General features: G+C 42.2%; 1 protein-coding gene across 4 annotated transcripts in view; it reads right to left on the bottom strand.

The window, feature by feature from the left end:
• Positions 1 to 14,472, bottom strand: part of LOC124719109 (V-type proton ATPase 116 kDa subunit a 1) — a 113,135-nt gene extending 98,663 nt beyond the window's left edge. For 2 of the 4 annotated variants that reach the window (XM_047244803.1, XM_047244805.1), the window contains exons 1-2: positions 14,220 to 14,472; positions 11,074 to 11,250 (exon numbers count right to left, since the gene is read on the bottom strand). In XM_047244803.1, the coding sequence (XP_047100759.1) occupies positions 11,074 to 11,250; positions 14,220 to 14,336 (294 nt within the window). In that variant the 5' untranslated portion in view covers positions 14,337 to 14,472. The remainder of the gene's footprint in view (positions 1 to 11,073; positions 11,251 to 14,219) is intronic. The other 2 variants (XM_047244806.1, XM_047244804.1) reach the window with 1 other exon arrangement.
• Between the last annotated feature and the right edge of the window lie 863 nt (positions 14,473 to 15,335).

The following is a 15,335-nucleotide window of genomic DNA, read 5'->3' as shown; positions in this document are numbered from 1 at the left end:
GGCTTAGGTATGGGCATGACAATGTCTTCACGCCAATGTCCAGGAAATGTGCCCTCTGAACAGATGCGGTACGTGTGAAGCAGAAAATGCTTGCCTGCAAGAGAAAGGTACTGCAACATCTGAATGTGGACGGCGTCTGGGCCTGGGGCAGAGGATCGGGATGAACTCAGCATGATCCAGCTCCCTTATAGTAAAGGAGGCATTGTAGCACTCACGACTCGGAGAAGAGAAGGATATTGCCTGAGCCTAATCCACTTGTTTCCGATGGAGAAAGGCAGGGTCATAGTGGGAAGAGCTCAAAATGTCCTAAAATGACGGTTCAAGGTGCTGGAGATAGCAATAGGGTCCACGATGACCGTCTGCTACTGTCAGGCCAGGAATTGGGGAATGGATCTTTATCCCAGACAACCATCGGAGGTTGGCACAAACACAGATGGAAGAAAGGAGAAAACCACAATAATGATAGAACGGTAACAAACACTGTTATGGACAAAATCGGACAAGAAAATGAGAGCCACAAGAAACATGTAGAAGAGATTAAAACAAGACAGCAGATTACCATGGCTGGCTGACCATGAGGAGAAAAAGGAGAAGCCAGCCACTCTGCAACACATGAAAACCTCCACTCTAAAAGCACTTGGGTGGAGGACACAGAGGGACAAATGACATGAGCTAAAATTTAGATCAAATGCAAAAATCCACCCTCACGAATAAAATGTAAAACTAAAGCTGCTGTTGAGGCATTGTCGCCCAACACCCAAAGGCAGGGTGCTGGGAAAGTTAAAACACCACCACAGAGTGGCTAGAAGCAGGAAGTCCAGGGAGAGGTGGACGACCGTCATTTGTGAGCCACAGCGACACTGAGGTGGGTCCTCGCAACGGAGGAGGTAACCATGCAATAGCCACGTATGGCCAATGTGGAGCCGACAGAGGCCAACCGATTCCCTGCGAGAGGACCGCATGGAAGGCTTCCACACATTCATTGTCTCCTTAATGACACACAGTTTGTTGTGCATACTGTTGTGCCATTCCACCTCCCAAAGCAGAAAAACCCCTGTGGTTTAAGACACAATGCAGGTCAGTTTCAGAGATGCCTACCTCTAGAAGCAGTTTCCACGTGGCCTGTTTGGCCAGCCTGTCGGCAAGTTCATTGCCAGAGATTCCAACATGTCGTGGGATCCACACAAACACCACGGAACGATGGAACCATTCCACGGCAAAGATGGACTCCTGAATGGATGCTACCAAAGGATGGGGAAGGTAGCACTGGTTGATAGCTTGTAGGCTACTCAAGGAGTCAGTACACAGGAGAAATGACTCTTCAGGGCTTGAGCGGATGTGCTCAAGAGCACAATGTATGGTCCCCAGCTCTGCACAGCCACCTAGCAAGGAGTTCTGTTCAATATGTCCTCCATGAACATACACAAATCCTACATGACCATCAGCCATCAAGCCATCAGACTAAACCACTTCATGGCCCCAGTACAAGTCATAAATCGAGAGGAAGTGATTGCGGATAGTTCTACATCTACATTTTTCTCCGCAAGCCACCCAACGGTGTGTGGCGGAGGGGTTAACGGAGTCCTTAGGGCTATGCAAAATGCCTAGAGGAATCTGTGGCCTAGATGTACACCGTGGAGGTGTACGTGAATGGACCTCGAGGAGAGGTGATAACGAGAAGGACTCCAGTTCAGACAGAAGGGACTGGACACGAACCACAATCTTAAGCCCTGAACTGGACTGTCGGTGCAGGAGATGAACCGCTGTGGTTGGGAAAAGGGGACGGTAATTCGGATGCGTAGAACTATGAATGTGTGCAACATAACTTGCAAGCAGATGTGCACACGTAACCTTCAATGGAGGGACACCAGTCTCCTCCACGACGCCGCTGAACCATAAACCAGACTCCCATAGTCAAGGTGGGATTGAACAAGGGCTTCATAGAGCTGCAGCAGTGTGGAGTGATCTGCACACCAGTTGTGTTGCTCAGGCAGTGGAGGGCACTGAGGTGCTGCCAGCACTTTCGCATAAGTTGATGAAGGTGAGGAAGTCAAGTCAATCGGGCGGCAAAAACCAGTCCTAAGAATCGATATGTCTCCACTACGGTGAGTGGACTGTCATTAAGGTAAAGTTCTGGTTCTGAATGAACGGTGCGACACTGACAGAAATGCATGACACACGACTTCGCGGCTAGAAACTGGAAGCCATCAGCGAGAGCTCATGACTGCCTTGTGAATGGCTCCCTGTAAGCACCACTCAGCTACATCGATACTGGAGGAGCAATACGAAGTGCAGAAGTCATCCACATACAGAGAAGGTGAGACCGATGGCCTTACAGCTGCTCCTAGACCGTTAATAGCCACTAAAAATAGAAACACTCAATACAGAGCCCTGCAGAACGCCATTCTGCTGGATACAGGGGGGGGGGGGGGGGGGGGGGGGGAATCTATGGGAGGCACCGACTTGGACACAGAAAGTACGGAGCAACAGGAAGTTTTGGATAAAAATCAGGAGCGGGCCCCAGAGGCCCCACTCATACAATCTGGCAAGGATATGTCATCGCCAGGTCGTGTCGTACGCTTTACGTATGTAAAAAAAGATGGCAACCACGTGTTGGCATCTGGGGGCACCCTAAAGAATGTGGGATCATTTTTTCCGCAGCGGAAACGATCCTTGTAATGACCTGCTCAACGACAACATTGATGGCACCATGTGCGGGAGATTCAGTGGTGAAGGCTTCCCAGTCTGCCTTGTTTAAAGCCCATCTGGGTAGGCGTCCGTGGGCATGACACCAGGGGAGTGACAGGAAGACGGAGAAGTGGTCACTACCACACAGGTCGTCATGTGATATCCAATGGATAGACGGGAGAAGGCCAGGACTGCAAACCGACACATCAATGGCCGAATATGTGTCATGTGCCACAATGAAATGTGTGGGGGCACCTGTATTTATGAGGCAGAGGTCGAGTTGTGACAGTAAATTTTCGACCTCCCTACCTCAGCCAGTAAGCATTACGCCACCACACAAAGGGTTATGGGCATTAAAATCTCCCGAAAGTAGGAAAGGTTTAGGGAGTTGATCAATCAGTGCAGCCAATACACTCAAGGGTACTGCACCATCTGGAGAAAGATGTATGTTGTACACAGTTGTTTCCTGCGTCCTTATCCTGGCAGCCACAGCTTCAAGTGGGATTTGAAGGGGCACAGGCTCACTACATACCGAGTTCAGGACAGACACAAACTCCACCTGACACACTACTATAGTCGCTATGGTTCCTGTAATATCCCTTATAGCCATGGGGGGCAGGGATCCGTTTTCCTGGGAACCCGGTTTCCTCGAGAGCAATGCAGAAAGCAGGTGTAAAGCTTAACAGTTGCTGTAACTCAGCCAGCTGGAGTAAAAAAACTGCCACGATTCCACTGGAGGTTTACATGATAGTAAGACTAAGAAGCAATGAAACAATGAGGCAGTCTGCACAGCAGGGTCACCTGCTGCCACCAGACAATTACCTGTGCGATCGACATCCATTTTGTCTGAGGGCCCATCAAGATCTAGGTCCTCAGCAGATGCCAGAATCTCCACCTCATCCTCAGACACAGAGCTTGTAGTTAGTGGTGGAGTGGGTGCCACTGGAGTGCCTTAGTTCTGGGGGGGGGGGGGGGGGTCTTTTTCTTTTTAGGTTTCTCTCACTGCTCCTTAGGTTTTTCGGGCTGGGAGGGCTTCACTGATTCAGTCTCAGGGACTGAAGAGGACCATGAAGCCCTACGACCAGCTACATGTGGTTGCTTCAGCCACTGGCGGATGTCAGCTTTGCCACTGGTAGGAACCTGGGAAGTGAGTGGCCCAAGGGATCCCTTCGTGATGAGAGGGGCCGAAGAAGACTTACACATCTCCGACTGAGAAGTGGGGACTGACATCCTCGATGGTTGGGTGTGGGGTGTTACTCCTGAAGAAGGTTGTGCAAGAGCAACAGGGAGGGAAGTGCCCCCACACCACCACCACCACCACCACCACCACCACCAAGGGGACACGTGGAGTCTGACAGTTCAGAGCCAACTGTACATGGCGGAACGGAAGACGGTAGAACCGTTGTCGTAGCTGCGGCATAGGTTGACGTCATATGCACAGGATGTAGCCTTTCATATTTTCTCTTTGCCTCAGTGTAGGTATGTCGGTCCAGGGTCTTTTATTCCATTGTTTCTCTTTCTTTCTGGAGAATCCTGCAGTCTGGCGGACAAGGTGAATGGTGCTCCCCGCAGCTGACACAGATGGGAGGCGAGGCACAGGGAGTATTGGGAAGTGAAGGACATCCAAAACCCCGACAGGTGATGCTGGAAGTACAGCAGGAAGACATATGGCTGAACTTCCAGCACTTAAGGCACAGCATTGGGGGAGTGATATATGGCTTTACGTCATAGCAGTAGACCATCACCTTCACCTTCTCAGGTAATTTGTCACCCTCAGAGTCCATTATAGTGAGTGGATTGTCATTAAGGTAGGGAGAAGGAGGCGGACAATCACCCTCATGCACATCACTACCACAAGTTACACATTTGGCTGGACATCAATAAGACGATCTAGTGTGGTTGAAACAATGACACTGGTAGCAGTGCGTCGGGTTCGGAATGTACGGTCGAACTGTGATTATTTGATGACCTGTTTTGATCTTGGATGGAAGCACCACTCTATCAAGGATGAGAAAAAAGTGCCAGTGGGCACTAAGGAGGAATCTACCTTTTTCTTCACCCAATGGACAGCAAAGACACCCTGATCAGAGGGGCAAGATTGAATTTTAACCTCAGTCAGACCATCGTCAGCCTAGTGTAAATCACACTACGGAAAGAAATAAGAGTTCTATGGGCCTCAACACGAACAGGGTAGCCATGGATAAGCAAGGCAGCAAGCAGTTGTGCTTGAGAATCAGTAGTTGTCTCCAAAAGCAAAGTGCCATTCCGTAAACAAGAGCAGGATTTCACAGGACCGCAACTGCATCAACACATTTCTGAATAATAAACAGATTTACCATGGTAAATGACTGACCATCTTCTGTACGTGAGACCATGAGGAACCGTGGTGCAGCTGGAAGGGCCTTTAGTGACTGTTCACACCTCAGGTCACACCTCTCGAACATTTGACAGAGGAACGAATCGGCAATTTGGGGAGGTTGCAGCTCAGGCAATCATCCCTCCCTGGGCCTGGCCTGTACTAGGGAGTACGTGCAAACCCTACCTGTTGACCCAGGGTTGGGAAATACATGTTATCCTGTCACCTGGTACATGTCAGACATGTGGGCTGCTCTTCAGGAGGGCACAGAAAGGAGGAAGAAAAAGAGGATTCTCAAACACCGAAGCAGAGGAATGAGAGGAGAAGGGAAACAAAGAAAGGAAAAGGGAACTAAAAACAGTGGTGAGAGTATCCTTGTCAGCGACAGACGATGCGGAACATTCCCAGTACACCCCAGATATGTTCCCAAGGGAGGGGAAAAAGAATAGCAAAAGAACAGATACACCGCACAGAAGGGAAGAGATACTGCAAAGGCTGGGGCCCCGTGGTAGCCAAGCACGAACCCGCCAAAGAGTGGCGAGCCCCCTGGGGAAAGGAAGCATTTTGTTTTACATCAGTACGTATCGTATGACAGCTGATATTGTTTTACAGATAAGCGAGTTTACACAGATACCTGGACTGCCACCAACCTCTCCTGATTCTTCTGCTCATACCCAAGCCCTTCCACATTTTTTTTTGTCTTCTGTAACTATGCAAATCACTGAAGCACATGGTGGAGGGTACATCCCACTGCCCCAGTTGGAGTTTCTTCCCATTCCATTCACATATGGTGTGCAGAAAAAATGATTGTTGACAAGCCCCCTGTGCATGCTGTAGTTATTCTAATCTTGTCCTCACGATCCCCATGTAATACACAGGGTGGTGGTGTGTATTTCTAGCATCATTAAAAGCCCCTTCTTAGGATATTTTATGTCTATCTTCAAGAATCTGTCAGTTCATTCAGCTTCCCTGAGACATTCTCCCACAGCACAAACAAACCTTTGATCATATGTGCTCACCTTCTCTATGTACATTAAGTCTCTCCTGTTAGTCCTACTTGGTATGGATCCCACACACTTGAGCATCATTCTAGTATGTGCCGCATGAGTGATTTTTATGCAATCCCCTTTGTTGACTCATTGCATTTCCTCAGCATTCATTCAATAAATCTAAGTATAACACCTGCTTCACCTATGACTGAGTGTGTAATCATTCCAGTTCATATACTTACGAAGTGTTACACCCAGGTATTCGTACAAGTAGGACGATTCCAACTGTGACTCTTCAATATTATCACCATAAGATCATTTTTTTTGTTTGTTTTGTAAAGTATATGATTTCTTCTGGTGTTCTCGAAAGGAGGCTTACCCAGCAACTGCCTTTGTACAAGCAAACTATGAATTTTCCTCCATTCTTCCTTCCTTACTATATCTCCTCATTTGTGAGTCTGTATTCTTGACATTAAATGTGCCAACAGAGATCCATCTGTCAATTTCAGCCTATGTCATCTCCCACATTCATGAACCACACAGTGCTACACTACACACAAATCCTTACCAGGCATTTTATTTATTTGTACACATGCTTTAACTACGAAAGCGAGTCTAGAAACATTTTGTTCAAAAATGGCTCTAAGCACTATGGGACATAACATCTGAGGTCATCACTCCCCTAGACTTAGAACTACTTAAATCTAACTAACCTAAGGACATCACACACATCCATGCCAGAGGCAAGATTCGAACCTGCGACCGCAGCAGCAGCAGCAGCTCGGTTCTTTACTGAAGCACCTAGAACCGCTCATACACAGCGGCCGGCTAAACATTTTGTCCAGTTTCATTTTTTCAGCATGTTATTTCTGCTTCACTAACACCTCACCTTTATTTACAAGCATAATGCATGCAATACTTGACAATACTCTCTTTTCAAGGAATGTATTGGGGTCCACTCTGGTAGATTATTAATTTTTGCACGAACAGTTTCACTTTTAGATCTATCTACTCACATATAACATATCTTCTGCATCAGACACATTAAATTACATGAAGCATCTACTGTCTTGAATTAGACCTTATAACCAACCCAATATCTGAATAGCAATTCTCCCAAAATAAGAATCACTTGTGTATATTTTCAAATGGATTTATGAACAGTCTTGTTCATACCTTCAAAAGTTTTAATATTTGCGGATAATTTTCTCTGTAAACTGATTTTGATCTTAGATACTGCATAACAATTTCAAAGTGGAAATATATTTAATTTTAATGTAGGTATTATCCAGTGAAACTGTAACATTTACGTTTCCTAAGTCAATAAATGTGTAATTCCTGCTCCACTGCCATCAGTTCCTTAATATTATGTTTTATGGCACATATTAATTTTTATTACAATGCTTTTAAACTTTTTTTCCAGTAAGTTGTAGCCCATTTGGACATTTCTTTATTAACTAGCCAATGCAGTATCCTTTTAACCACAGCAAAACACATACCCCCGTAGTTTTTGTCCTTTTTCGAGCCTTCTTGAAAAAGGGTATTAAATTCACAAGTTTCAATTCCTTTGCAGCCTGAGAACGTTCTTTTTAAAACTTTTAAAGGGCTTCGAGTGAGATCTATTTTTTATTGCATTTATGATAAATGACAGCATTGTAATAACTGTGACAAAAATATCTCAGTTTCACTAAGGCCCCATCACGTCAGTCCTCCAAATACAAAGAACAAGCAAACGCAGGTCCTAATAGCCACTAACTCCCAATGCTCGCAGCTTGCGTAATGGTGGCCTTCGCACCAGACTGATCCTGACCCCAATACTCTAAAAGCTGGCCTTCCAAATCTATTCTCCACATTCAGTGTCCTGGTACACTATTTCACAAAATATTCCAGATGAAAATGAAATGAATCCCTGCCACCACTGGCAACAGCATTCTCTCCATGAACTTATGAGAGCGATCCTTGTAATGTGTCAGTTTATTACAAGGACACTGAGTTTTGAGGCACAAATGATTCATCATGATTTTTTTACTACTTACAATAATACACTTGCCTATATTCCACATGCTGAGAGTAAACAGCGAGCCCTTCAAACTCCAGTATATAGTCCTGCTGAACAAAATCATCACCTGACTTAATTCTAAAAAATTCTTGACGGAAAGTAAGTAATGGATGGATGAAATGTAACAAATCATCACACAGTTGCGTTACTGATAAGGCCATCAACAACACTGAAAACGTTGCTGCATGTTGGACAAATTTCCCTTTCAGGGCAATAAATTGACACACACACACACACACACACACACACACACACACACACACACACACACACACGCACGGAAGGATATAGATTCTACTTACATCTAGAATTTGCGGTGTTATTCCTCCACCTTATTTTCACCATCAATCTGTAGCATATTAGTAGAAGCATTGAACTACTAGACTGAGGCAGCAAGTCGCAATAGGATGTTTATTCCATAAGAATAGACCCCACAGAAGCCAAAATTCCATGTTTAATCTTAATCCAGTACATGTTCCAATAAGTCAAAGTTTCACAACAGCTACAGATTATAGTATTCATTCAAGATTCCTTATACTCTATCAATTTGGCAAATCTGAAAATGCCAATCAGCAGTCAAAATTTTACGTACTGTAGATACATATAAAAACGCTAACTTTTGAAGTTATTAATTCCTTCCTCAGAAATAAACTTGGGATGGATTCCGGAATGTTAGGAGAAAGCACAGGTTGGTCACACCTGTGGATGAGAAGCACCTACTTGTATGCACCCACCCAGTGGGACTGTGCGGCACAGAGGACAAACACTTGGGCAACATACTAATACAGGTCACACAAGAGTATTGTAATTAATCTCCTTTGTAGACTGACATTTTCTCAGTCCCACCAATGTACTGACATCTACAGCAACAACAGGAATAAAGTTTTGGAACAAATAGGGAACTAATCACAGCCAAACAATGTTCATGTAGCAAAACATGAGTGGAAGATGAACATCCCCGATCTCACAAAACCACAAATTAGGGAAAGAAACAGTTCCATACTGTTAGCTGACTTGGTTGTAACATGCTGACTGATCAAAAAGCAACAGTTACTTCATTACTGATGAGCAGAGTAGAATTTACAACTATGCAAGAGCTCGCATCATGTGAGGGTACAAAAACCAAGGTGCAATGATTTAATAAGAAATGTGTAAAATTATATCCAGGAAGTAGCTTCTATATTGCAGAACACAGACTTAGCAGCGCTGTCATACAGAAAAGGAAATCTCACAGAGGTGAGTTACAAATGTTTAAGAGGCATGTATCTTTAATAACAATGCAGGTTTTGAAAGATTTAATGACAAAAGTATTGGAAAGTAAAATTTTATTTTGATTACAATTATCAGAGCTAGTTCAAAATAAAGGGCATTGTTGGCAATTACAGGATGCAGTTTCATTCCATAGTTTCACAACTCCCACTGTTGTGTCGATAGTTAGTTCAATAGTAAGGTAGATCTACATAGTTTTGTACTCCCCATTGATTACTCATACCTACAACAGAAATGGCATCAAAAAATCCTAACCAAATAGGAAAAAAACTTATGAGCACATCTCTTACATCTGATTAAAGCCAATGACTAGTATCGAATATTCCTCTTTATACGCACAGTCATAGTGGGCAGTAATTAATTACAAAAGAATGCCAACTTCTTGTTTCACACAATCTATAAAAAAAGTAAATACCCTGATATTCTCAAGTAGTAACATTAATTTCAACCTAATTGGTAGTGATCTGAAACTAGATACTCTCTGCAACAAACCAACACTGCTACAATTTGTTTAAGTACAGTAGTGTTCTCAGTTATTTTTTTCGTAGATGAATGTACTCCACAGTACAATGATCCCATACCGATTTAAGTCAAAAATAGGCCACTCAGCAACCACACACAAAAAAAAAGCAATGATCTGCTGTAATGGAAAGCATAAGGTTTAGATGGCATCTGGCCTGATACTGTATTAAATTCACAGGTGATACAGAGCAGCCATTATCACTGAGATGATGAAGGAAAACCATCTATGATGGTACAGACAAGTACTTTGAGCAGACTAAGAAACAACTGCACAACTCAGGTTTCCATCAAAAGTACACTAACTACTTATTTGTGCACCAAATCAATATTATAGTAATTAATGGTAACACCTTCATCCATTTGTTTAAATCTCTTTATTCAAATGCAAACTGTTTCTGTGACTTGCTGCACCGTCATCACACCCCTCTACTGGCAAAAACTGGACCTATAACCAACTTTGCTCATTGCCGTAACAGGGGATAACCATGAAACTTATCCCATTATGGCAGTACAGGCAGTGAACAGTTGGTTATACATCCAATTCTTGCCAATAGAGGGTCCTTATGATTGAGCAGTGTCACTGAAATTGTTCACATTTGAATAAGAGACACACAGCTGAAAGAGTTATGCTGACCAGCCATTGTCCCACTCCCCACCTAAAATAGAAGATGTATATACAAAAGTTTGAAGCAATGTTGCCTTGGTAAACTCTGCATATACCTCAAGATAGCAGGTCTTCACCCTGAACAAGCAAAAGATTAAGCCAGCTGGAGACAACCAAAGGTCAGACCTCATTACACTGTGGGACAAACACTAAGGGAAAAGAAGAATCTTAAAATATATGTGAACCAAATTTTTACACGATATATTAAAAACTGTTTTTAAGACCTCTACAATTTCTTTTATTTTTTATTTTGTGTGTGTGTGAATGATGCCGCTCTCACCACCCAGGTTATATGGATTCTAGTAACAGTGGTCCTATGCTGATAGCCATAACACAGTTTTATTATGTTTCCATCTGTTGTTCATACCTATCTTGGATACAAATTTGTGCTTTATATACTTGTTTAGCAAGACAGACATCTGATGATTAACACAAAGCTCAAAGCCAGTTTCAAATTAATTTAATTTTTTGCAAACTAATATTGCTTTAAGTCAAGTTCTACAGATTCCAGCAAAGTTCTACTAACCTCCAAGTCTATCATCTCCCTAGGCTGAGGAGCCTCTGGACTCTCCCCCGTGTCCAACATCGGAATGCCATCCTTCCGAATCTCTTTCTCCAAGTAACGCAGCTTTCGCTCCATCTCGTCACATCTTCGGACTTCATTGACAAATTTCCTTTGAAATGCATTAACATCAGGATTCAACTGCAATAAAAAGAAACACTGATCATTACACGGAATAAATTAACAAACACTAAACTACTGACAGTTTCTTGTAGCTTTAACTGTGTACAGAAGATAGTCAATAATTTACATGATATACGTATCCTAATTACAGTCTTTCATGACAACAGAACAAGAGACTTAGTATTCAATTACAATACATTTTTCATTGAAAAATATGGCAATATGCTGACCATTAAAACTTTCTATTTTTTATAATATTTTAGTACCAATTTTGATTTGTAATGGTGAATAGCTTTCCTACAGCCAATTAAGGGAACTGTGAGGCTGTCTACAAGAATTTTTAGAGTGGGCAGGACAACACCATTACATACTTATGTGCTATGAACATTTTCTTCCTCATTGAAGAGTTACCACAGAATGTCATGAGCCATTAGTGAATGCAAACACAAAAAATACATCAACTTCGACATTTTCATCTAGAAAACATGCTATTATATTTAAAGCAAAAGTTGCAGAGCTTAGACATTAATGGAGATTTGAAACCTGTGACTTGCAATAAATGTGCTTGTAAATAGAGTCAAGAAATATTGTGGGGCAAGGAAAGTTTCAGATTCCATCTGTCTGCTTCAGTTCATGGTGTAAATAAATGACATCGGGGTGGCGCAGTGTTTTCAAGTCGAATCATGTTTGTAGATTTCTCGTTATTGCATGTGGTGGCGTGCTCTTGAGTTGGATGTTCACATTTGAAGATGGTTGTGCTGTGTGTGGGAGTGAGTCACTGAATTTTGTGTGATTCTTCTGCTGTACTGTATTTGCAAGAGTGTGTGGCTTCATTAGTGTGTTAGTTTTATTTCTTGTCTTGGTGTCATCAGTTCGTGTCTGCATTAGGTATTATTAGTGTTGGAAGTTTTCGGGGTGGGTAGAGGAGTTATTTAGTTGTGTTTCCTGAGGACTGGTTTGGTATTTTTCTTGTTATCTCATAAGGTTTGAATGTTGTTAATTTTTCCATTCTATTTTTATGTGGGTATTGTGTTTATTTGTGGTATTGGATGGATTGGGGAGGATAGTTTGGGAAATTGGAATTGTTTGGAGGCTTTTGTTTTGTGTTTATAGTTGTTTATGCGTATTTTATATGGTGAAGTGCTCCTGGGTTTTCAGTTTTCAAGTTGCATCTGGGTTTTAGATATCGAGGGCTTTGAACTACGCAGGTCAAAAGAAATTTATGATACCAGATATTTGAATTGTGGGGGGATTCCTAGGATCGAGGGCTTTGCTTGCATTACATAAGGTCACGTGAAATATGCTGTACCGCATTTTCCAGTTGTAAAGGTTTTTTGTTATTGAGGGCACTGTTTCAACTATACAAGTAAGTGAAATGTATGATTCCTATGGTTTTAATTTTTTTGTGTTGTACTGAGCATATTTGTGCTGATTTTATGGATATTTGTTTAGGGATGGTGCCGTTACTGGTGTTGTCATATGTTTAGCTTGTCCCTGCCCTAAACCCCTACTTCCCAAAGATGTCCCATTAGTTTTTTTTTATTGCTAGAGTGAAACAGTCCATGTCATATTTATTTTTGTTCGCATTTGTATGTAGTGATATTATGGTGGTCACATTATATATGCTGGAGTTGCGGGTTTCTGCCATCTTGATGGTCAGAGCAGGTGCATGGAATCAGAAATTTCCCTATGTTTCATGCACTGATTTTCCTTTATTTACTATTTCTCACAGCTTTCTTAAGGAAGGAAGGAAGGGAAAATGCCAGATAAAAGTATTCATATTCCTGTTCCCAATAAAGAAACAAGCAGTTACATGAAAGAAGAATACCCTTTGCCTACTTTTTAATGTGTGTTTCTCTAAGCTATAACTACAATTCTCTCTCTTGCTTGAGGTCATTATAAATGGAGCTCAAACTGGACATGAGTGGGGCACGAATTTGCTACATCATCATCGAAGGAGTCATCATAGCATTCAGCTTAAGAAACCACAAAAACCTTCATTATGACTTCTGGATGTGCACTTGAATCCACCTCCTTCAAAATGTGCACCCACTATCCCGTTCTTTAGTTTGTTGCAATATGAGCAATAATGTTTCTCAAATTATCTAGTAAAATAAGAGATGTAGGAGACAATGGCTTTACTGCCACAATTCCCCAGGAAATGTCTGTGCACGAAGAAAGACCTAACAGAACATCGTGAATGAAATATCAGACGTATGTAGCCAAGACTTCATGATAACTTTCTATAAAACACACTACAGTGAAGCATGTGGTTGTATAAAATTCCTGAAAATTAAGTAGGCCTATTGTGTTCCCATTACACTAAATAGGTTTCCGATGAATGAAGTTCTCGTTTAGCGACAATTGGCAGACGTCATGAGTACAGTAACGACACCGAAGGGCAGAACCTTCAAATCCATCGACCAGTTACCTCTGAACTTTTGTACAACAATCTGCACTCGCAGCTCACTGTAGAACTTAATTTCTAATTAATTACTCACAATGAATTTAAATGTCAAATTCTGACTTTTTACCAACTCTCAACATTCCACCACCAACTGACAAAAAATATGGATTTTTTGGAAGGAAACAACTAAAATTACACACGACAGTGGCGATCACAATTGCCAAGCCTCAAAGAAAAACGAAGCAGATGAAATGTCATTCGAGAAGATGTAAATCGAATAATATATCTTGTACGAAACCGACTTTGCAATGGAACGAGCAAGAGGGGGGGGGGGGGGTCTGGCTTAGTAAACGACGGCCCCTCCTGTTTGTTTCTTCATTTAGTAATACAAGCAAAGTACTACTTCGATTACGGCATCCTTCAGATATTAAATACTTCATGCTACATTATTCAAAAGGCACTGCCAATAACATTACATCTAAAATTCTATAATCCAAATCGATTTCGCGAATAAATCAAATTAATCCCTACATTAAAACGTACAGACATGACATTAACAGTAAGTTTGTCTCATACTTACATCACGAAACTGGACCAATCCTAATTCTCCCAATTCAGAAACACATGCATAGGCTGCTTCACTTTGAAGAAACAATTGACATAGAGTCATTTCTTCGCTTCTAAATAACGACCCCATGTTGTTGCTTTACCTTTAGGTTCCTCAAACAAAATGCACTTCAAATATCTCTCAACGCGGCTACGCCTCCATCAGTTTCCACAACAAGTCAGGTGACTACTTCTTGACGTCACGACAGGATCGAAGCAATGTTCAGACTGACGTCTCTCTGCTGCAAAGATTGGTATTGATGCGAGATACGGAAGTTCACACCTAAACAGATAAGAGAACGTGTATCAGATTAGATATTAAATTTACGTAAAGAGCTATTCTTACACATTCTCTTTGAAGAAAATGTGTGCTAGTGATAACAGATTAACGGATTCGAGCAATCTAGTAAGTATAATAGCTCCTGTAGTTACTGTAGTCTTGTAGGGATATTTTCTATGAAAACATGTTCCTATTTTATGGCGCCGTGTATCAATTTCTAGTGTATATCAGAGCATCTTCCGCGTAACACAGAAAAGGAAAGAGCAGAAAAAGTACGTGTTGTCAGAAGTTTGGCAGAAAAAGTAGTGCAGTAACTTCTTGCCTAATGACAGCCTTATAAGAAAAGAAAACAATCAAATACGCACTGCGTCAGTAGTTCAACACCCAGCGGCAGTAATAGACATGTCATTTTAAACTGTAGTGTAACGTGGGTATGTTAAAACCTATTCCACAAAACTTATGGCAAACAATGTGAGAGGAATGTTGTTGTTGTTGTGGTCTTCAGTCCTGAGACTGGTTTGATGCAGCTCTCCATGCTATTCTATCCTGTGCAAGCTTCTTCATCTCCCAGTACCTACTGCAACCTACATCCTTCTGAATCTGCTTAGTGTATTAATCTCTTGGTCTCCCTCTACGATTTTTACCCTCCACGCTGCCCTCCAATGCTAAATTTGTGATCCCTTGATGCCTCAAAACATGTCCTACCGACCGATCCCTTCTTCTAGACAAGTTGTGCCACAAACTTCTCTTCTCCCCAATCCTATTCAATACCTCCTCATTAGTTACGTGATCTACCCACCTTATCTTCAG

Source organism: Schistocerca piceifrons, chromosome 10 (genome assembly GCF_021461385.2).
Source record: "Schistocerca piceifrons isolate TAMUIC-IGC-003096 chromosome 10, iqSchPice1.1, whole genome shotgun sequence".
Classification (NCBI taxonomy): domain Eukaryota; kingdom Metazoa; phylum Arthropoda; class Insecta; order Orthoptera; family Acrididae; genus Schistocerca; species Schistocerca piceifrons.
Note: the sequence above shows the minus strand (reverse complement) of the source record. Positions and strands in the feature narration are given on the sequence as shown.